This window comes from Harpia harpyja, chromosome 19, assembly GCF_026419915.1.
Source record: "Harpia harpyja isolate bHarHar1 chromosome 19, bHarHar1 primary haplotype, whole genome shotgun sequence".
In the NCBI taxonomy this organism is placed as follows: Eukaryota; Metazoa; Chordata; class Aves; order Accipitriformes; family Accipitridae; genus Harpia; species Harpia harpyja.
In genome coordinates, this window is record NC_068958.1 from 16,785,812 (window position 1) to 16,808,343 (window position 22,532).

Consider the following 22,532-nt stretch of genomic DNA (forward strand, 5'->3'; position numbering starts at 1 on the left):
TTAAAGCACTGTTGAAACGTGATAGTAAATTTTCTTAAAAGACTGGTTAACTGCAAGATCTGAGAGACAGTTGGCATTTTAAGTAAGTTTTAAATGATTTTGTGCGTTCTGGAGTGATAACTAGATTTCTCAGAATTGTTTTCTTGAAGTTTCTATGAGCTTTTGGCAAAGACTTTTAACAGTGGCCATGAATCTCTAATACTATTCTCAGGACACTCTGAACTTGAAATTTCCTTTCTTACCCATATCTGTGAACAAAACTATCCACATTAAGTTGAAACAAAGTAGAAGATGATGAGTGCAGTGCTGTCTCAGCACTTGAAGGATTCTTCTTGTGTGTGAAGTAATGGTGACCTCTGTTACCATGCAGCAGAATAATCTATCTTGGCTTTTGATAGAGTTGGGTTTTTTTATCTTTTTCTAATGGATGGATTGTATAGCATATGTTGTTCTTGTATTTTTCTGTATTATGTTATATGATCTTAGAAATGCTGCATTACAACTTCGCTTAACAGCACTATAGCTAGATTAACTTTCATACTTATCATCATGTGATGAATTTCCTTAATATTTTCTTATTTTGGACATTTAGCATTGAGTGGGTAAAGCCTCCAGAGTCCAAAATAAGAAGGCTTGGTGCTGATTTAGCTTAATTCAGTGGTGATGTTTACCGTGCTTTGCCAAAGAGATTTCTTATACTCATGCTGAAGGAGAGTGACTGCTGCCATTCCAGTCTTTCTCATTCTCTGAACTAAGACTAAGCGAGCCCTTAGAAGCTTTTGAGAGTGATCCAGATAGTGATTTGGACTTTTCAGACCTATGTGTGCCAGTAATAGAAACAGGCTGTCAGGTAGAAATGGTATTTGCCCCTGCTGCCCTGTTATGGGCAACGTGGAAGGTGACAAGTCACATGAGACTGAAGAATCTTGAGGTTTTTACCCGGAGAAGGTAGTACAATTTGAGCATTAGTAACAGTGGTGCAGGGTGAGTTCTGGGAAGGTTGTAGAAACAGTTCTGGAGGACGGGCAGTAATCAAGTATCATGCGCTGTAGGTGCACTGACACAGTCTTGCATTTTCTGCATTTTGGGTAAATAGGTAGAAACAAAAACTGGAAACGAGTCTGGCAATGGACCTGTTCTAGTTCTCTGCCCAGGTCTCTCGAAATTGTTGACAGTGCCTCGCTGTGACATGGAGGATGGGAAAATGGCTTAATAAGTAGAAGAGGGGAAACTAAAGTGGAACAGGTCGGTACTTCAAAAATAAACCAGGAACTCCTATTTTATGCTTTTAGGATGTCTCCAAAATGAATACCAAGACATGCTTTCTGAACTGCACAGTTGCAAGCCATAGCTCCTCATACCTTTGTCTTGATGCTATAATATATGTACATATATATTTTACAGAGCACACAGAGCTATTCTTCCTATCTTTACTGTTAGATGATCTTCACAGCTGGGGGTTCTACTTTTCTAAGGCAGCCAGAGGAATATCATGTCTGAGTCCTTGCCTGCCTGCATAACACTGCCAAAGCTTCCTGAGGTGCTGGATTTCCTTTACACAGGGCTATCAGAGGATTTAAAAAAGAATTTAAATAGATTTTTTTTATTGGCCTCGGATTTTCCTATTGAACTCAAAACACCCTTGGGTTTCTGAAGAAGGTTGGAACAGCATAAAAAAATCAGCAGGCAATAAGAGGGAAGATGCCCCATCTTGCACAGTTGCTTTCCAGCAGACAGACAGACAAACACATGCACGCAGCAGTCTTGGTTTGTGCTACAGCAGAGGAGTGTTTTGCAGGGAATGACAGAGGAGCTGGAGGTCTGGGAGGGGTGTGTGTCCATTTGTGGACACAGTCCCGCAGAATCAAAAGTGATGTTTAGAAACAGCCACTGCCTCATAGAGGACAAAGTGTCATAGGAAGAGGAAGAAAATTCTCCTTCCTTGCAATGCTTAAAGGTCAGTGCGTAGGATAGTTAAACTGTCTGTGGATTGTTCCCCTGTTACTGGGTGAATTACCATCATCTCCCCAGTGACTGCAGGTACTAGCAAGCAATCTGTCTTTCCTGAAGTTACAAGAGAAACCTCTAAAACTTGGCCTGTGAAACATTTCAGTCTCACAGTTAGGCCTTTGAAAGGCAAGAGCAATAAAAATTTCTGACTTTCAAAGCTCTTGATTTTTCTTTTAATAAGCAAAAAGGGAGGTTAATGTGTTGGTAACCTTCTCTGGCTTACTTTGAGGCACAGTTCTGGAGTTTTTCAGATGGATTATAGTGACGTGGTTTGTGGGCAGCTAAGAAAGATTAAAAGGACTTACTCATCCTACTGTGGATGAGTCTGCCACAGTCTCCCTGTGCAGAGATCAGTTACACCCACTGAGGTATCTTCAGGCAAAAGAAACATGTTATTATGTGAACAAAACCCTGAATTCCTGCAGTGAGGCCCCAACAAGATCTGCCTTCAGATGTGGTGAGTGTAGTTGTCAGGGTATCATGTTCTGCTAGGAGAGATAAAATTTAGCATTTCACAGTCCAAAGAGAAGACTGATACTTTTTATGTTTATAAATCATAGGTAGTGTTCAGACTTGTATCCTTTTTAGAAAATATTTTTTAAAAATTTAAGATCTTCATACCAGTGACCTTTTCATGTTTGTGCTCAGTAAGCTGGAGACATCTTGAAAATGTTAGTATTTATAAAAACCTGGTTATCAGAGTGACTGTGGTTAAGATTGTTGCACAGCTCCATTTCTGTTTGTCAAGTCTACATTCATATCCCTTCTGAGGGATGTTTATTACATGCTTTTCAGAATTCTCCCACAGAAGACAAAATGCAGGCTTATGTGGATGATAGGCAGAAGGAATGTATTTCTGTAGCTCACTCACCAGTAAGAAGTTAGAACAATACAGTATTAATACGACTCACATTAAATGGGTATAAAGTTGGATAACTGAAGGTTATGAAATATGGTTTTGAATGAGGAGTAGTTACTCTGCTTAGGTCCTTTAGGGACTGGTTCTTGTCATTGCATTGCTATAAACTTTTGTCAACAACCGTGAAAGAAAACAGAAATCACAGCTTTCCCCTAATATTTATTAATTGTCCAGATTGTTGCCAATTAATGATTAAAATAGCTGTCCACTCAGAGTGATTTGGATTTCTTCTTAAGGTGGGCACAAACAATACGTATTTCAGTATGTATGTAAAGCAATACATCTAAGAACAGGGTGTGTGGTCAATGCTTAATAGTTTCCCTTACATTATCCCTGGAAACAATGACTTAAAAACCTTAGTCATTGTGGGTAGCTGAGACAAGCTCCCTGTAATGTAAAATGGCTGGAAGTGCTGATGATGTTCTTGGCTCCAGAAGCCAACATAGGGTAGTATCATTTAGTAACATAAATACATTACCCCTGTGTTTATTAGTCAGATCTTCCAGTATAACATCTCACCATCTTGTGTTCACAAATCAAGGAGGTTATTCAGAGAGGAAATCTGAACATGATTGAAGATTGGGAAACACAGTGACCAGCTGTGAAGTGTAGTCTCTTTTAGGGAAGGTTTAGGAACTTAATTCTTCGCTGGCTTACCTGGGGAATAGAGGCATTTTAATCTATTCGTAAAAGATGAAGCAAAATCCAGTGGCTTAAAGTTGAAACTAGAAATATTCAGACTAAAAAAGAAAAGGAAATAAAAGTTTACAAATTGTAAAGAATGAGGTTAATGATTCATTGGAACATTTTATCAGAGCTTTTCGGTAGATTCTTCACTATGTCTAAACCAGAATTTGGTATTTTCTAACAAGAAAGTTTTCCTAAAAGAAAGGCTCCATTTCAGTACTACTTCAAGGAAGTCTTGTAGGTTGTTTTATGCAGGAAGTCAGATTAAGATCCCAAAAGCACTATTGTGGTAATTTGATTTTTGAATACACACCATGGTGCCAAAAAGAAGCAAATGCTTGGTCACTTGATTTTTGTCGTCTCTTGTTAGTTTTCAGTATATGATCTTTTGAGACATATTCATTGGATTTGGCAATACTGGCTTTTTAAACTGTGCCTAATCCTCTCTGATGAATTACACTTTAACACTACTTTTTAGATTTGCAACTGATACCTTAAAATGATTTTAAAGGAAAGAGTGTTTACTATTATTACAGCTGTAATTAAGTTACAGATTGTCTCATATTCTGACCTTTGCAGTTATAACGGCACGTGTTTGAATGTCATTGTTAAAGAATTAACCTCCCTGTTTCCATGCTGTATTCTCCAGTGAATGTCAAATGGAAAAATCTCATCTTCAGTGCAGAGCAGAATATCAAATGATGTCCGCTGTCCCATCCCCTATTACTTACCATAACCAGAACTGCGAAATCTCTAGAAGAGCTGGTATCACAATAAGCTTTTGTTATTTATGACTTTGCTTTTGTATCTAGTGATTTATCCTGTGTTGTAGGTTCCATCATGATGGTCTTCAACTTTCTATCCTCTGCCACAATCCATGACAATCCTTCTTCTGTATTAACTGCTTCATATGAGGAAGTGGTACTTACTGAGGTGATCCTCTGCTTTACACCATTGTTAAGCTGTAATAGATAAATTTGTGTTGGCAACGTAGTTATGATGATCTCAGTAAATACATTGCAGACAAAATATTTTTGACTTGCTAACAGTAGTGCGGTGTTGAAGATTGCATGAGGAGTTTTGAGAGGTCTCTACCACTGGCAGTCTTTAGGAACAGGCTAGATGAACCTCTCCCAGAAATGAAATAAGTATCGTTGACCCTGGTTGGGGCAGAGGAATGGAAATAGCCTTTGATGAGGTCCTTTCCAAGTATCTGTGACAGATTTTTAATTCCCTGTTTTCTTGTATGGTACAATCAGGAAAATAAGAGGGGAAAAGAAAAGGCTAAATTTCAATCTTAGATGTAAATTAAATTTCCATCGTAACAAGAGCTAATCTGGGCTTCCAGACCTGGAGTATGCTAAAGAACAGGAGGAAGTCTTAGAATCACAAAAGCAGGTAGCTTGGAAGGGACTTCCGGAGGTTTTGAGTCTAACCTCGTGCTCAAAGCAGGTCTGGTTAGGGCAGGTTGCTCAGGACCTTGTCCAGTCCATTTCTGTGTTATCTCTAAGGATAGAGATCCAACAGCCTCTCCCGGCTTCTATTCCAGTGTTTGTCCACTATCATGATAAAAGACATCTTCCTCTCATTGAGAAAGAATTTCACATGCTCTAACTTGTGTCTGTTGCCTCCTGTCTTTCCACTGGGCACCTCTCAGAAGAGTGGCTTTGTCTTGTCTGCGCTCGTACTGTAGGTAGTTGCAGACAGTAAGGTATCTCTTTCGCCTTTTCTTCTCTTGTGCATCATGTGCTTCAGCCCCTGATCATCTTGGTAACCCTCCACTGGACTTGTTTATGTAGGTCAATGCCTTTCTTGTACTGGGGAGCCCAAAACTGGGCAGAGTACTTCAGATGTGCTCTTACAAATACTGAACAGAGGAGAAAAAATCCCTTCCTTCAACCTGCTGGCTACACACTTGCTGATACAGCTGAGGATGCTGTTGGCCTTACTGCAGGAGAACACTGCTGAATCCTGTTCAGCTTGTTGTCTACCAGGACTCCCAGGGGTTTTTTTGTACAGAGCTGTTCTCTAGACTGCCAGTCACCAGCCTGTATCATTGCAAGGAATTACTCTGTCCCAGGGGCAGGAGTTGGCAGAACTTCATGAGGTGCCCATCAGCCCATTTTTCCCAGCCTAGATAAGTCCTTTTGAATAGCATCCTCCAGCATTTCAGCCACTCCAGACAATTTGGTATCAACCACAGACTTGTTGAGAATGCAGTGCCCGCCTCTAACCTGTGAAGACATTCAGCATTTTGTAGGAGATGATCAGTTCTAGTCAGGAAAAATTTACCCTTGGTAAATCATTGCTGACTGTTCCCAGTCACTTCCTTCATGTGGTGTGTCCTGGTTTCAGCTGGGATAGAGTTAATTTTCTTCCTAGTAGCTGGTACAGTGCTGTGTTTTGGATTTAGTTGGAGAATAATGTTGATAACACGCTGATGTTTTAGTTGTTGCTAAGTAACGCTTACCCTAAGTTAAGGATTTTTCAGTTTCCCATGCTTTGCCAGAAAGCAGGTGAACAAGAAGGTGGGAGGGAGCATGGCCAGGACAGCTGACCCGAACTAGCCAAAGGGATATTCCACACCATAGAAAGTCACGCTCAGTATATAAACTGGGGAGAGTTGGCTGGGAGGCACAGATCACTGCTCGGGCATCGGCCAGCAGGCAGTGAGCAATTGCATTGTGCATCACTTGGGTCTAATTTCTTTTTGTTATATTCCTTTTCATTACAATTACTATTATTGTTATTATTATATTTAATTTTATTTTAGTTATTAAACTATTCTTATCTCAACCCACGAGTTTTACTTTTTTTTTTTTATTATTCTTCTCTCCATCCCACTGGGAGGGGGGAAGAGTGAGCAAGCAGCTGTGTGGTGCTTAGTTAAACCACGACATGGTGGAAGTACCTTCCAGGAGGATTTGCTCCATAACCTTCTTGGGACGGAGGTGCGGTTGACAGGCCTGTGGTTAGCTGGATGCTCCTCCTTACAGGTGAAAGAAGCCTTTGCCCAAGCTATATTCCTAGGTTCATATCATGCCAGGTTTTTAAAAGTAATAGGTGCTTCATGGATTATAAACAGCACTTTGTTTACTCTCAGGTACCTACAGCCATAAGCTAGGGTAGATGAGTCCATTGCCATAATCTGAAAGGAATAACTGTCTAAGGAAAGGCATAATAAAGCCCTTCAGCATTTGCTGCCTTCTCTTTGTTTGTTTGCAGAGCTGTATGTCTTGAAGTTCACTCTAAAATGAGCCTCTTCCAATTTTGTCTGAAAAGCATATAGATTTTCTGCACACAGCATGTGAAAACATTTTAAATCCTTAAACCTCCTTGAACTTAACAAATATCCAAAGCTCTGTCTGCCCATCTGTTTGAGACTTTTATGCTGTTGCCTGGTAGGATAGTGTAGAAGCATCTTTTGAGTATAAACAGCTACCAGTAGCAACATCTCATTTGGAGCTGTTGTGGCTTATGGTTTTCTTCCAGTTTCAGAGGAAAAATAGGTATTTTTTTTTACCTTTTAGTTTATGTTGGTTCGCCAGGTTTGCTTGGTGGTGGCTTTAGGTCTTTTTCTTTCATTTTGGCTTAGCATTTTTAGTGGTATTGGAGGATAGAGAGGCTTATCAACGTTCCTAGATTGTGAAAGAGATCTGAGCACATCTTTGCTGGCTTTGGAGTTCAGTGCAACAGTCAGCTTCCTTAGTACCCGCTCATTCATATATGAGCGTGAGGCGAGTTAAAATTGACACAATTATAAATTTATTCCGTAAATATAAGAAGGCTTCTGAGAAGCTGAGAGAATGAGAAAGAAGAGCCTTGAAACAACTGCAGTGGATTTGATTTTAGCTATTTCCTAGTATTGCACATAGTGTTGAAATTTCAATCTGAAAAAGCACTGAAAACTTGTTAGAAATGCTTTGAGAAATGAATAAGAGATAGAAGATAAGCGCTGAAAACACCACAAGTAGTCACAACCTGCAATAATAGTATAGCTAATACATTCATCAGAGCCAAGAGATGCATCTCACAACAAGAAAGTTACATTTTTGTAACTGACCCAGATCTCTTGAGAGAGGTACAGAAGAGTTGCATCTGGACCATGAATAGGGCCAGCTCAAGCTTGCCCCTTGAGGAGTGCATGGCTCTCTGGCAGAGCAGCAGTGGCTGCATTAGCTCTGTGCGTGTTGCCTGTCGTCGCGCTGTGGTGTAACCATCAGCCGTAGAAAAGGTTTTACTTTGTCATCTTCCGAATGTGCTAGTCAGCTTTGACATAAAGTACAGGTTGTCACTTTGTGGTGATCCATCTGCCCGTTTTTTTCATCAAGCCAGCGTTGTGGGAAGTCTGTCTCAGACTGTGGGAATAGCTGACAGATATTGCCTCTTTGCCATCTTTGTTCATGATCTGCATTCTTCCTACCTGCAGTAAATAAAACCCTCAGCTTCTCATGAAGAACCATGGGGGGAAGAGGGCAGACAAAAAGCAATTAGTGCATAAGATTTTACTTGCTGTGTACCTCTGTCATTGCAAAAAACCATAAGAAAACTACACAGCTAATTTGTTAAATTGTTCAGTCACAGTGACAGGCTCCAAAAGAGACCATGGTGCTTTCTCTGGACTGCTTCTGTTCTGGATACATGGCATGACCTTTTGGAGCTTCAGCTGCACGGGGACTCCTGCTCCGTGTCCAGTCTCTCATGCCTCCCATCTATACTTCTACACACTATTGTTTTTAAATCTTGTAACCAGGTGTCCTATCCAGAAGTGGCTGAGCGAGTATCTGCCCCAGAAGAAGCTCTCTCCTTGCCCTTGGAAGAACATGGTTTAAAAAAATCTCGGGATGTATTTGGTTTAGATTTCGGCATAACAACAGTTAAACAACCACCTACAGCAGACTCAGAGGTAAATAAAGAAACACTTGGAAGTGAAAAGGACTTCAAAAATGCAAATTAAATTTATTCCAGGAGAGAGAAATAAATTCCAGCCTTGTATATGCTTTTTCTCCTCCACTCCTTTTTTTCTCTCCTTGAAATTTATCTTGAGCTATTTCAGCTTAAACTGTAATCTAAAAACCATTTAAGCCTTGACTCTGCATGTGCAAGTTCTAAATTGCATATAGAAAACTAGTATTGACCCCTGAGTGGAAACTATTCATTTGATTTAATTTTACTTTTACATTGATAAAACTTAATTTATTCAAGTGAAGCTGAATGTATTCCTAGTGAGGTCAAAATTTAAATCAATGAGTTTACATAGGGGTTTGCACAGGTTTAACTAAGTTTATTTTAAAGTATGTGGAATCAGTCCCAGAGATGATGCTCAGGGCTGTAATCTCAACTATTTGAATGATTGATTACTAGGTGCTCTAGCACAGGGAGAAGCAACACTAATGCACAGCTTTGTAAGTCAAATCAGAACCCTGATGAGCATCACAGGACAAACTCAGTTTGTGCTGTCTAGACAGGATATGGAGTGAGTTTGAGCACAAGAAATGAAAAAAAAAAAAAAAAGACTTCTGGAATACTTGAATTTTGAAAATGACGGCTCAAACCATGCCGGCAGTGTGGAAGGGTATACTGAAAGTGAAGCAAAGGTGACTGATGAGATCTGCTTTTGCAAGCAAAGATTCCAGCTTGAAAAGAGCCTCGGATTGCAAATCTCATTAACCTTAAAGAGAAAAGGTTCAACAGATGAAACAGGGCAGTGTATCTCAGAGAGGGGTGCCAGCCCGGATCATCAGAAGTGTCAGGATTGAATCTAAAATTCTTTTTGTCAGGCATTACTAATAAAGTAAGGAGATCATGCTGATTGAGAGGTAAGTATAGGATCTAGAGCTGACAAATACATTCAGGCTGACAGTGCATCTTAGTCTGTGATTTTTAGCATTCTCCTATGCACTGGGAGTGAGAAGAATGATAGCCCTTTGGATTTGCACATGACCATCTGGAGTTGCACCAGCAGAAACCCTTGCTGAAATTACAGTTATTGCAAATCAAAACTATAGTTTTGCACAGATTATCTCACCTGCCAGACTCAAGTTATGTTTGCACAGTGCTGGTTTAAGGCAGGAGTTGTTACTATATCAGGAGGACTTGACCAGTAGGTATACTGGTATGCCTTTATCGTTAAGCATACCTAACAAGCCTGGCTCTATGGTGTAATGGCTCTGTTTATCACTATAATCTTGAGTGCAGTTCTCACCCTGTTATCTGGAATATTTACACTAAGGTACATCAGGGAAGGGTTGCCATCATCTGAAGAGAAGTGAAGGTGTGGGAGGAAGTGTCTGGTGGACCACAGAACTGGGAAAGCTCTTGCTCTCCCCTCCTGAAAACAGCCCATCTCAGCTACCTCTACACAAACACATGTGGCTTAGGAGACAGGGGGAATTAGAAGGTCATGCACAGTTGCAGAGCTATGACCCTGTTGGACATGGTGAGATAGCTTACACAACCAGAAAGACAGGCTGGGAGGGTGAGGAGAAGCGGTTGTGCTCCATGTGAAGGAGTGCCTGGAGCTTTGCCTTGGGATGGGTGGTGAGCCAGTTGGGAGCTAATGGGTAAGGATCAAAGGATAGACCAACATGGATGACACTGGAAAGATTTCAGCTTCAAGTGAAACAGTAAGCAGCAGGAAGAGAGTGCTGACTTTTAGCAATTTAGGACATGGCGAAGTCTAAACAGAGTTTTGTGGGACTGTGAAAGGACAGTGGTCTTACTACCAGCAGGAGTTTGGAACTTGACAAGGTGAAACACTGGGAGAAAAGAGGGCAAGAGGAGATCTCAGGAAAACTGTCCAAAAAACCCCCCTGACATTCACAGCATGAAGTGTATATTCATTACTTGGCAGCTCTTAAGCAGAAATCTGCACTTCTCCATACCGGATTCAGAGCCCTAGCAGCTGGACTTAGAATGCAGAAAGTACCAGAATAACCTTAAAATTTTACCCAGAGCAGCAGCTGAAAGATACCCTGCAGACTGTGCACATGCTGTTAGTCTACTGCACATTCCCATGTCACAAGCAGGATGTGGGACAGTTGATGAGACAGTGCTTGTAAAAGACGGAAATTAGGATAAATGTGTTATATTGCAAAACAGAGGCTTAGTTTCATGTTCACCCTACGCTGTCTTTGTTTCTCTGAGAGCAGCAGTTCCTAACGGTAACCTCGGCTTATAGTGTTATGAGCCAGGAGTCATTCACTGTATATTTGAGTGATAGACTTGTTGTCTAAGTTCTAATAAACTGCAACTAGTAATAATCCTTTACTTGTGCAGATGGATGGAGTACAAATATGCAGACCATTGGGAGAATCCATAGGAAAGCTGTAAGAGCAATCAGCAAACATGACCCCATTGAAAAGCTGAAAGAGCTGGAGATGCCTAGTGAAGGGAGGATGAGGGGTGAAGCATACATTTTGAAACGCAGCAACAGTTACTGCGGAAAGGAGGGAAAGAAGCTCTTTTCTGTGGTTCTGGTGGGTAGGACAAGAGGTAATGTGATTAATGCTTAAATTGCACCAAGGAAGGAGTAGCTTAAACAGGAAGAAACATGGTGCATCTTTTTCTACCTACACAATTGTTTGTAGTAGAGTGATTCTGTGTTGAAAATTGGGGTTTCTGTACCCTCTCTTAGGCTCTGACAGGGGATTGTGATCCAGTGGCTGTAATCCTGTAGTGCCTTTCAAGTCTTAGACAGGTTTGCTCTATTGTAGACAGTGATTCTTGTCCCACCTTTGCACGAACTGACCTTCTTAGGGTTTTATCAAATCAGATTTGGCTGTGTACACTAGTACAAGGGATGAGACTTTGCTCAGTAATGAGTGTTGTGGTTTAACCCCAGCCAGCAACTGAGCACCACGCAGCCGCTCAGTCACTTCCCCCCACCCAGTGGGATGGGGGAGAGAATCGGGGAAAAAAAGTAAAACTTGTGGGTTGAGATAAGAACAGTTTAATAGGACAGAAAGGAAGAAAATAATAATGATAATAATAATAAAATAACAATAATAGTAATAAAAGAATTGGAATATACAAAACAAGTGATGCACAGTGCAGTTGCTCACCACTCACTGACTGATGCCCAGTTAGTTTCCAAGCAGTGATCCACACCCCCAAGGCCAACTCCCCCCAGTTTATATACTGGGCATGACGTCACATGGTATGGAATACCCCTTTGGCCAATTTAGGTCAGCTGCCCTGGCTGTGTCCCCTCCCAGCTTCTTGTGCCCCTCCAGCCTTCTTGCTGGCTGGGCATGAGAAGCTGAAAAATCCTTGACTTAGTATAAACACTACTTAGCTACAACTGAAAACATCAGTGTGTTATCAACATTCTTCTCATACTAAATCCAAAACGTAACACTATACCAGCTACTAGAAAGAAAATTAACTCCATCCCAGCCAAAATCAGGACAGTGAGGAAGACACAGATATATAAATATCTGCATAAAAGCAGCTCAGATTCATTTCTTCTGGTAGGTTATAAGCCACCAGAATTACCTCAGCCTTAGGCAGGGCAAACCACATGGTTTCGCCAGCACATGTCCTGTGAAATACAGGTCCATGGATAGTGAGCAGAGCAATGACTGTTCCCTCTGGTGTTTAAAGTAAGACCACGTAACTCCAACCCTCCCATGTTGGACTGCTGAATTTGGCATGCAGGGCATAGTTTTGTGTCTCTGTTTTTGTGAATTTCCTCATGGACTCTTCCTCCGCAGCATCCCATGCTGGGAGGATTTCTGACCATCCGGGCTAGCAAAATAGATATTATTTCATGTCTGTTCCTTATAAACTCTACCTGGGTTGAGTGTATTCAGCAGCTGGATTTGGCAGCTTGGGAGGTCTCCCAACAAAAAATTCAAGATAGGGCAGACTTTTGGCATCTGGTATTGGTGGATGAGGAACGCGGAGCCCAACACAACTCTGCAGCTGTTTATGCTCCTGAGCTCTATTAACCTTTTTGCCCTGAATATTTTCTTCTTGAGGACCCAGCTGCCCTGGTTTGCACTGGGCCAGAGTTTTTCTTTGGCCAAAGCCTTGGTCCTGGGAGGGCAGAGCGTTGTTCTCCTTGAAGGTGGCATCGGTATCTCACCGCTTGGCAGGGTTGCCATCACCATGTGAGGGTTTGTGCTGGCTTGAACTCTGCTATTCTGATTCTGCAAGACAAATACCCTGAAACCCTCAGCTGCACAATGTTTTGATGAACTGTATATGGCCTTTCTTTTTCTGGGCTATCCTTTCATATTTTACATTTCTCTTACTACTCACTTTAAAAATGTGGTATGTGTATTTAAAAAGTAGAGTTGTTGATTGCTTAAGTTATTAGTAAGTGGCAAAGTTCTGGTTCCTTGTCCACTCCGGTACCAACCATTACAAATTAAAAATCATTGTTACAACATTCCTTACAGATCGTTTGAGTTAAATATGATGCGACTAGCAAGTATGGTGTTACTTGTTTAGATATTCAGATGATTCATATTTCCTTTCTGGCATCAATTGTTAAAATGCTGTAAGTTTTTTTGATTGAAAAAAAATGTGGTTGTTAAATACAATGGCTGCTTTTAAAAGCAAATACTAGAGAATATTGAGAATTATTTCAATTAAAAACAAAGCTAAAGTATTATTTTTTTTAAAAAAAGAAGACAGACAGGGAAAATTACCTGAATGAGTATAAACCAGGTGGCCTGCATTTGGTCTCTGGCAGAACAGTTTGGGTTTTTTTGGTTTTGGTTGGAGAGTTAGTTGTAAGGAAGATATTAAAAGACAGTTAATATCAGCCCATCTAGTTGTGTGGAAGTAGGTCTTGGCAAGCAAACTTCATATTTTGGGATGAGGTTGGAGGTCCAGTTGATAAAGGTCACTGATGTATTTTTAAACTACTATAATATGTTTGATTTTTTTCAGTCAGTACATCTTAATTAATGGGATTACTACTGAGAACAAATAGAGGCCATATAAAATAGATTATATTTGACAGTAATCTCATCCTCTTTTGGAGCGTTGTCAAACACGGGCCCAGCAGGAATGTACTAATAGATAAATATTATTCTATAATCTTCCCATCACAGTATTTATTAGCACCACCTTTAAAGTTTCTTTGATAAAGTATCCCTGAAGTATGCTGGAGACAGAAGGTATCTTGTTTATCCAAGATGGCTTGTTAAACTGGCGCAGGCAAATGTGCATTTTAAGGTGACCAAATCTGTGGTTTGTACATCTGAGAAAAAAAAACCAAAAAACAGGTCCTAGTTATTGCATGGGGGATTGTATCCTTAAAAGCTGTAGTTTGAAGAAAAGAAAAAGTCATGGAAAGTCTGGTGAGTAACAAGCTAAAGGAGACCATTGTGTGATGCTGTGGTAAAAGGGATAAGTCAGTGGTAATGAAAAATGCCAGTCAGCATGGTTTCCTGGAAAATATGTCTCTCCAGATAAACATAATCTTGTTTCATGTCTGAGTTTACTTGAGTGGTGTCTATAAATATGTACAAGAAGAGAAGATTTCTTATACCAGGGGACTTTTTTTTCATAGGCAAAGATTTAATGAGATTTGCTGCCTGGAAGACAAAACAAGCCTGATCAAACTAGAAGAAAAAAAAAAAAAAGAAGCTACTATCACCACTTGAAGACTTTATGTGAGACATCTCAGTGAGATGTGCTAATTTGATCAGATACCTTTTGTGTAACCTCAGAAGAAACGGGTAAAAATGATGTGGTCTGTCCCATGCAGGAGGGTCATGGCAGCTTTGACTTGCAGTGACTCCTTCCCGCTTCAAAAATCATCCAATTTTGCAATTCCAAGGTGAACTGTGTGTTGCATGGAATGGTGCGATCCCTCAGTCCTATAAATAGCTGGGGCTTCATGCAGTGTGGGGTGGCTTTATTTTCTGTGGACCTGGCATGATGGAGAAAGGAGACTTGAGTCCGTGGTGCCAGCTCTGTAAATGTCTCCAGCTTTGGGCTTCTGTGCAGAATCTGGCATTGTTGGAGGAGCTCGTTAGCCAGACGGTTCAGCCCCAGCAAGCTGTGGGGAAGGCGTGCATTTACAAGCCTGGAGTTCAATATCCTGCCGAGACAGATGTTCGTTTACCTTTCAAGTTCCCAGTAATATTCAGCACAAGCTCTGAGTTTGCATAGTGATCACATTTGCAGAATCTGTTTATTTCTAGAAGTGCATTTTATTTTTCTATGTAAAACTTAGCGCTGAGTCTGAGTTTGGTAAATGATATATTTTGTAACTATCATGATATGTAGAGCCCTGTGTAGGTACCATTCTGATTAGAAGATGCAATGAATAGGTGTTTTTAAATGTGACTGGAAAGTATGTTCTAGATACACTAGGAAACAATCCTAAAATATAATAAATGTCAATCTTAGGATGCAAGCTTTCGTGTCACTTCAGACTACATTGATTTTCCCTTCTCAATGTTGATTTCTTGCAAGTCCTTTTTCTTGGGAGAAAAAAAAGGCTTTTATTTATTCCCTCACCTATTTTGTCCTTTTCTTTCCCTAGTTACCCAGTGGGAGACTCTTCCATGCTGCAGCTGTTATCTCAGATGCTATGTACATCTTTGGTGGTACAGTGGACAATAACATTAGAAGTGGAGAAATGTACAGGTTCCAGGTAATTCACTGATAAACGTACTCAAACATCCACACAAATTCTGCGTGAATCCTTCTGGCTCTGTCTCCAGACACAGCAGAGTTTCTGGTTTGGCTCATCGTGAGCTTGATGGCTTTCATTTTGCATCCTTCCTGCAGGCAGCCTTTGCATTTCAGATTCAGCTGCCAAAGATTAATGTGTATCTTTAAAATCTCTTGAGAAATGTTATCTGGACAGACATTTTGGTAAGGCCAAGCTCTCCAGTGCCTTCTAAAGTCCTAACGGAGATCATGACAACTTATTTCGACAAATTATTGAAAAGTGTATCAGACAGGATTTGCCAGGATGATTAACTGAAAATTGACTGTTCCTCTTCATGTACTGTCATGTTCAGGGTTCCTGGGCCAGAGCATTTTGTATTGGAGTTTTATCTTCATGCAGCACTCCCACCCCCGCAGTAACTATGGGAATTTTAAATTTTAAATTTCAAGATACACCAGGTCAAATCCCCCCTTACACTCAAGGTTATTTTTATTGCGTGGGATCCTCGGACAAGTCCTGAGGGCAGGTGGGACTCCTAGCCACCAAATCCTGAAATCTGCAAGTTGTGGTGAGACACAATTCTTCCATGTTACTGTTATCTTTCATTACCCTCACCACAGAGGAAGCGCTTGCATGTGTTTGGTTTGCTTGTTATTTTCTGCTTTATATACTACACTGAGGTTGAGCTAATAAGAAAATCCAGTGCTAGTATGTGTAACTACAGTGCTTTTGGATATAGCCATTTGAAATGAATTCTGTCTTCTGTGGGGTTTTATTTTTTTAGTTTTCTTGTTACCCTAAATGCACCCTACATGAAGATTATGGAAGGCTATGGGAAAACAGGCAGTTCAGTGACTTGGAGTTTGTTTTGGGAGAGGTGAGTAGAATTTATTGAAAAGCTGCCAACGGGGGTGTTACTGCATGCGTAGCATGTTTGCTGGGAAAAAGCAAATTGTACAATGATTGTGCCAGAAACCCTGGGAATGAAGTTTTAAGAGCAGCAACACTGGTGAAAATTATGTCTGTCTGGTTTAGTAAGTTACACTAATCCAGATAAACTTCTAAAGCTGCAAAGGAGAAGAAACTTCTAAACTGAGAAGATCTGTGCATCACTGAGACATAACCTGAATTTATCAGAGCACATTATATATAGTTGCAATATGAAAATGATACTAATGACCTCTGTACTCCGAGGTCCCAACTGCCTCCTGGAAAGAGTGGGTTAGGGGTTTGCAGATCCATGTGTCATTTCAAGACCCATTTTTAATTACTGAAATAAAATAGAATGAGAAAAAGCAGCACAGGGGAATGATTCTGTAGTAATGAAAACAATTACAAAATTTAAAAAAAAACATGTTTTCTGAAGAAAAACATGAGAAACTGGAACTTAACTGCATTCGTTTTGCAAAAAAAGTTATAAAATGCTTTGCAGAGATCAGATAACAGATCCTCAACAAGAGATGAAGTAGATTATGAAGAACAATAGCAAAAAAACACACTGTTGTTTTGAAAAGAGAAAATTAAACTGAAAATCAGATGCAACAGTAAGAAGCAACGTCTGTGACACTGAACCTATGCAACAGCTTCCACTCAGTGAATGTAACAAAGACTGTTTCCAAATGGTGTTTGCCATTAGCCTTTAGGGAAAATAGGTATTGAATTTCATCTGTATGTGCAGAGCAGATGCAAGGTTGCCTTTGAGTCTAACTTAAACTATAGGTATAGTAACCTGGAGTTCAGCCCAGGTTTCTACAACTTCTGCCATCTGCCACCATCGTGTGATTTGGGAATAAAAGTTTAATATGTATTCTTCCTTTGCCTTTGACAGAAGGAAGAACGAGTCCGAGGGCATACCGCAATTGTTACAGCTCGCTGCAAGTGGCTGAAAAAGAAAATCATACAGGCAAGGGAGAGGTTGAAACAGGTGAGTATTTTGGAAAAGTAATCTTATGGCAAGGTAGTGCTTATTCTGCCCAGTTTTGGAAATAAGGTTGTCAGGAAAAAAATAGTATCTGCTGAGACAGATGTAGGACCGGAGCAGCATCTGATGCTAAGGTGCTCTTGAGCAAGTAAACTAAAGACGATAATTAGTATTAACATAGGCTACTGTAACATGGAGGAGCCAAAGTTAATCCAGTTATCTGGATTTGGCGGTATGGTTCTTGGGAGCTCTCATAGCTGTCTAAGTTCTGATCTAAAACCCCTGAGGAGGTATGCGTACCCCTCCTTCTGGGGAGGGTAAAAGCTGCATGTCATTGGGGATAGCCTGCCAGATTAGACAGGTTAGAGGGAAGGCAGTGTTAAGGTTTTGAGGCTGGCTGTGTTCTCTTCACTTTAGTATTTCCTGACTTTTTCCAGAGTTGAAGGTCTGGTGCCTCTGGTTCATTGTCTATTAATTTTAACTGCTTACAGCTTTTCAGCAGCAAACACTTATTGCTCTTGAGGAATTGGTAGCACACAACCTGCAGTAAGACATATGGATGCCTCATTGTCCCTTAGTTAATTGCTTTGCTGTCCTACAGCCCTCCATCTTCACTGGAAAAGGCTGTGGGGAAAGGCTGTCAAAGTGAAACTTGAAAGTGACAGACTGGCTTAAAATGCTTCTGTGCAGCGCTTTGAGCTCTGACTTTGCAAGGCAGGGGTCTGTGGAACCTGATCCTACATCTTCCTTCTCCAAGGAGAGATGATGTTCCTGCTGAGGGCAGAAATGTGAGCTCAGTGGAATTCATTCCTCCCTTTTTCTGAGTTCCTGCTTTTGAGCTTTATCCAGGAGCTCACATTTGTTGTGATCCATGTTTGTCACAGAATATGGAACAGTAAGTCTAAGACATATGAATTCCTTGTTATCTTGAAGATAATCTTGAAGATAAAGAGATCTTGGGTCTTGAAGAATGTGCAGTCATGAGAAGGATCTTTCCTTTAGTTTGATAGTAATGTGTGTGAGCTGACACAGCCTTGTTGCCATGTTTGAGTGTTTTTTCTGTCTCCTTAGAAATCAAAGCAAGATATTGAAGACGAAGGACATGCGACATGTCAGAAGGATGGGATTGGTGGGAATGTCAAGTTGTGCCGCCTGCAGCCACTACTGGAAGTGCCCATCCGAGAGGCTGAGGCGCAACCCTTCGAGGTGCTCATGCAGTTTCTGTATACGGATAAAATAAAATACCCTCGCAAAGGTAGGACAGCAGGGTAAAAAAAAATACTAGCAACTGGGGAGCAAACATTTATTTTGATACAGAGCAGGATCAAGCATTTGCAGATGATCAATCCTGCTCTAAGCTCTTACTTACTTACCTGAGATTTAAAAAAAAAGCAGATTTCTATCAAAGCATACTATCAGCGCTTTGTTTTTTCCTGTTCTTTTCAAACATCAAGGAAAAGTAGGTTCTTGATCATTCCAAAAGGTGTAAAAAAACCCAAACAAACTAACAAAAATTTCATAGTATTTTGAACATTACTGCAACCTGCCTGGAAGGACCATGTATCCTGGGTTGGCTTATTTCCTTTTTCTGGTATTGTTTTGATCCGTTGCAAACTGAGCCCACACAGAAAGGCAGAGCCAGCCAGTATTTATCATCTCTTCAAAATGCCAATCCAAAGGAATGCCTCAAGAAAGGAAAAATCCATTTGATACATTCATTGAAGATCCCTGAGTTATAAATACTTGCAGACTGGGAGATAATAGCCAGAGATCTCTCAGCTCCCACGCAGCAAATCTAACTCATGGCCATGTTTGAGTGATGAGGTCTGTTGGGCTGTGGGAGTCAGACTGGATACCCAGGGGGGACTCTAGCTGGTGGGGCTGAGGAAGCTGCAGCCACGTGGCACAGTCAGGTAAAGTGAGGTACGTCTATCCTAACGCTGAAAGCTTTGCTTCAGTTTCAGTCCAGGATCTTTCCTTTCTATAAAAAGTAATTCTCAGGAAAATAATGATTTGTATGCAGCTGTCCCACGGCTTTCCCTGCGAGGTGGCCTGCCTGAGAGCAAGCCTAATTAATGGGGACAAGGGAGCCTTCTCATTGGTGTCTGCTGATATTGCCAGAGCCCGCTCTCAGACGATTCACTGATCCTCAGCATGCTCGCTTCAGGACAGGATCAGACCACGTAAAGGATTATTATACTGAGCTCTTCCCTTTGTTACAGGCTTCTCAGGCAGCCAGCTACCCTACCCCCAGCCCGTCAAATGTTCTGCCTGCAGCTTACCTTTCTGCTGGGATCCTCCAATGGCCCTGTCCTGACCATTTGTATTCCTAGTTGCTCCTCTCAGTTCAGAGAGCAGCACCTTGGGGATCCATCCAGAGGCTGAGCTAATAGAATTGGGCATGCTTATCAAATGGGATTTTCTGATTAGACACAGGGAAGGCACATGACATGCGAGAAGGCTTTTCTCTATCCAAAAAGTAGTTACAGCAGATGGCCAGAGATCTCCTGTGAGGAGAGCAAAGGCTGTGGAGGATTATTCCTTGAGTTGGTGTCCCTGTAGCCCCATTGCAGTGGCCTATGAGGGTCCCCACTGCCCCTCTCTTACTTCATCCCTCTGTTATAGACCAGCCTCAGATCTGTACCTGCACAAGCACAGAGTGCCTTCATAAGGGTCTATCAAAATCAGGGAGCTGGTTGCTAATACTGCAAAAAACCCAAGGACTTCAGCAGAGCTGTTAGCAGCACTTTGGAAAATTGGGCTGCTAGCTTCGGAGCTTGTCAGTGTTTTTAGAGACTTTGTTTTGAGAGTGTTAAAAAATTGTGATCCAGATTGTCACAAAATCTTTGTCCAAAAAATCTTTTGGGGTGGCTATTTCATGCCTCAATTTTGAAACTCCTTTTTTAGTATCAATTCAGATTTTGTCTAACCAGCAATGGAGTTTTTTTCTCCATAACAATCTTCCAGTTGCTGCACATTCTACCGTTCCAAATGCTCAGCTTGATGTAAAAAGAAATACTTTGAGAAAGGTTCCTCTTTTTATTCTGTGAGCTCTCCAGCGTTTTTCTTTCTCGTAATTGCAGGTCATGTGCAGGATGTGTTACTTATTATGGATGTATACAAACTAGCCTTAAACTTCAAGCTCTCTCGACTGGAACAGCTCTGCCTTCAATATATTGAAGCATCCGTAGATCTGCAGAATGTGCTCATTGTGTGTGAAAATGCTAACAAGCTTCAGCTGGATCAGCTAAAGGTAATCACATTTTGCATACAAGGTAACTGATAAGAAATAAAAAAAAGAATATTTATGTAATTAAAGTTTTGCAAAAGCTATCAGCTGTTGCAAATTCAGTTCTTTCCTATAATTATAGTTGCTTGAGTATATGTTAGTGTGGATTGTCCTGCAGTTGCTCATGAATATTATGTAGGTTTTTTTCACTAAATGTTTGATATTTTTTGCATATCTGCCCTGCAGGATGTAAAGGGCAGAGTGACTTTGGCTCTTCATCAATTCACTCTCACTGTAGCAAGATGGAACCAGTGCATTTTCTGGTCCCACTGTTTTATATGGAGACTGCAAAGAGGTTCTTTCACCTGGTCTGATGAAAAAACTAAATTCTGTTCTCATGCCTTTGATCTGAAAAACACTCTACTGAAAAAAAAAATGTGTCTGCAATTCTCCATCTCTGTGTAGTGGGTCAAGGGCTTCTAGGCATTTGCTGAAAGTCATGGGAGAGTCGATACCCCCAGGCTTCAGACCAGGATTTACTGTGATGGTCTGGTTCCCACCAACAGCAGCCAGAGCCAGTTCTGCTTAAAGCTGCAGAGAAGACGATCCTCCACCCCAAGTCCAAGAGTCAGTGCAAGATCATGCAATGCCTGTTTGAGCAGCCTGTGCGCATCAGTTGGCCATATAGCTGACAATTGCAAGCAGAGGGAGGCTAGAGAAACCGGTATGCACCAGCACTTCCTCAGGCACTCTTTATGCACTAGATTTGGGCAAAGGAAAGGCATCCAGGAGGACAGCAGCAGAGTCAGCAGCAAGTATGTAAATGCTGGCACAGCCTTTGGTGCATAGGACCATGATGCCATTAGCTGCCCAGAAGCTCAAGCAAATATCTCAGCATTGGTGTATCTAGTGCCAATAATTTCAGATTAGCCAGCTACCTCCACCTGCCTCAGCTACCACACAGGGGCTCTTCCACACAACTCCATTTGGTCAGGATCACCCTGAGTTGGCATCCTGTCTTCTCAAGGGCGCGTTAGTCCTCGTGGGTAGGTGCCATCTGCAGAAGGCTGCTCTTTCTGGCATCCTAGTGACTGTTCAAAACATTTTACAGATGGGTCCTCAACAGATCCCTTTGGATCCCAGGTGAAATAACTTGCAGAAAATGGACAGTAGTAATTATTCTTTGGGTGAATTTTTTACTCACCTTATGGTGAGCTGGTATAGATTATATTTTTTGCTTATTCAAGCGTCCTGAGGGAAAACCTTGGTTCACACTGGCAAACGACGTGCCATTTTTTGTCACTTTAACTGTTTAGCATTAGGTCTGGTTCATTTGTCACCTTTCCACCACATTGATTTTTCTAGCAAGTTTGTCATACAAGAACCTACAAGAGCTCTTTCAGACTGCAGCCTTTACAGAAAAGGTTAAGGCAAAATCCACACAAGGAAGTCCTGCAAAATATCTGTACCCTTAATGGATAGTGTTAAGAGTTAAGGTCTCTTCACCCTTCTAATTAACTTCTGTATCTAATTGTATAAAGAATTATTATGAGATGGCAACCAATCTTAGTTAGCTCCGTGAGGTTTTTGGCATCTCCCGAGATTCCTATTTTAGAAAGCTTCAGAGCAGCTAGATGGGAGACAATTAATCTTTTCCTTGTTATTATTTCTTAGTCATGTTTTTCTAGATGCTTAGCATTGTCCTGAATTTCCTGTTCAAGTAGGAGCCTAAGTGGTCACCTAATAAAGAGGTCATTGTTTGATAGCTTCAGCTGCAGGATCCAGGTGGAGGGTCATAAGAAAAGGATGGCTGTTTACATGTGTGACATGGTAACATTTATGTGATGCTGGAGGGTGACTTCATACAGTAAACTATAATTTTTTAATTAATATTGGGTTTTTTTAAGGAACATTGCCTGAACTTTGTGGTGAAGGAATCACATTTTAATCAGGTAATAATGATGAAGGAGTTTGAGCATCTTTCTTCATCCCTCATAGTGGAGATTGTACGGAGAAAACAGCAACCTCCTGTTCGAACACATTCCGATCAGCCACTTGACATTGGTAACTTTTATGCTTTATAATTAGTTGTGCTATTTTTGCATTGCTAATGGTTTGTTTAGTCTAG

At 41.0% G+C, this 22,532-nt stretch overlaps 1 protein-coding gene across 5 annotated transcripts in view; it reads left to right on the top strand.

Moving 5' to 3' along the window:
- LZTR1 (leucine zipper like transcription regulator 1) overlaps positions 1–22,532 on the top strand; it is a 38,717-nt gene that overhangs the window by 8,774 nt on the left and 7,411 nt on the right. For 2 of the 5 annotated variants that reach the window (XR_008239306.1, XM_052814552.1), the window contains exons 10-16: positions 8,370–8,522; positions 15,123–15,233; positions 16,039–16,131; positions 17,083–17,178; positions 18,247–18,430; positions 20,259–20,428; positions 22,312–22,468. Coding sequence is in view for 4 of the 5 variants with exons in the window: in XM_052814552.1 (XP_052670512.1) it covers positions 8,370–8,522; positions 15,123–15,233; positions 16,039–16,131; positions 17,083–17,178; positions 18,247–18,430; positions 20,259–20,428; positions 22,312–22,468 (964 nt within the window). In the remaining variant the exon portion in view is untranslated. The remainder of the gene's footprint in view (positions 1–8,369; positions 8,523–15,122; positions 15,234–16,038; positions 16,132–17,082; positions 17,179–18,246; positions 18,431–20,258; positions 20,429–22,311; positions 22,469–22,532) is intronic. The other 3 variants (XM_052814553.1, XM_052814554.1, XM_052814555.1) reach the window with 3 other exon arrangements.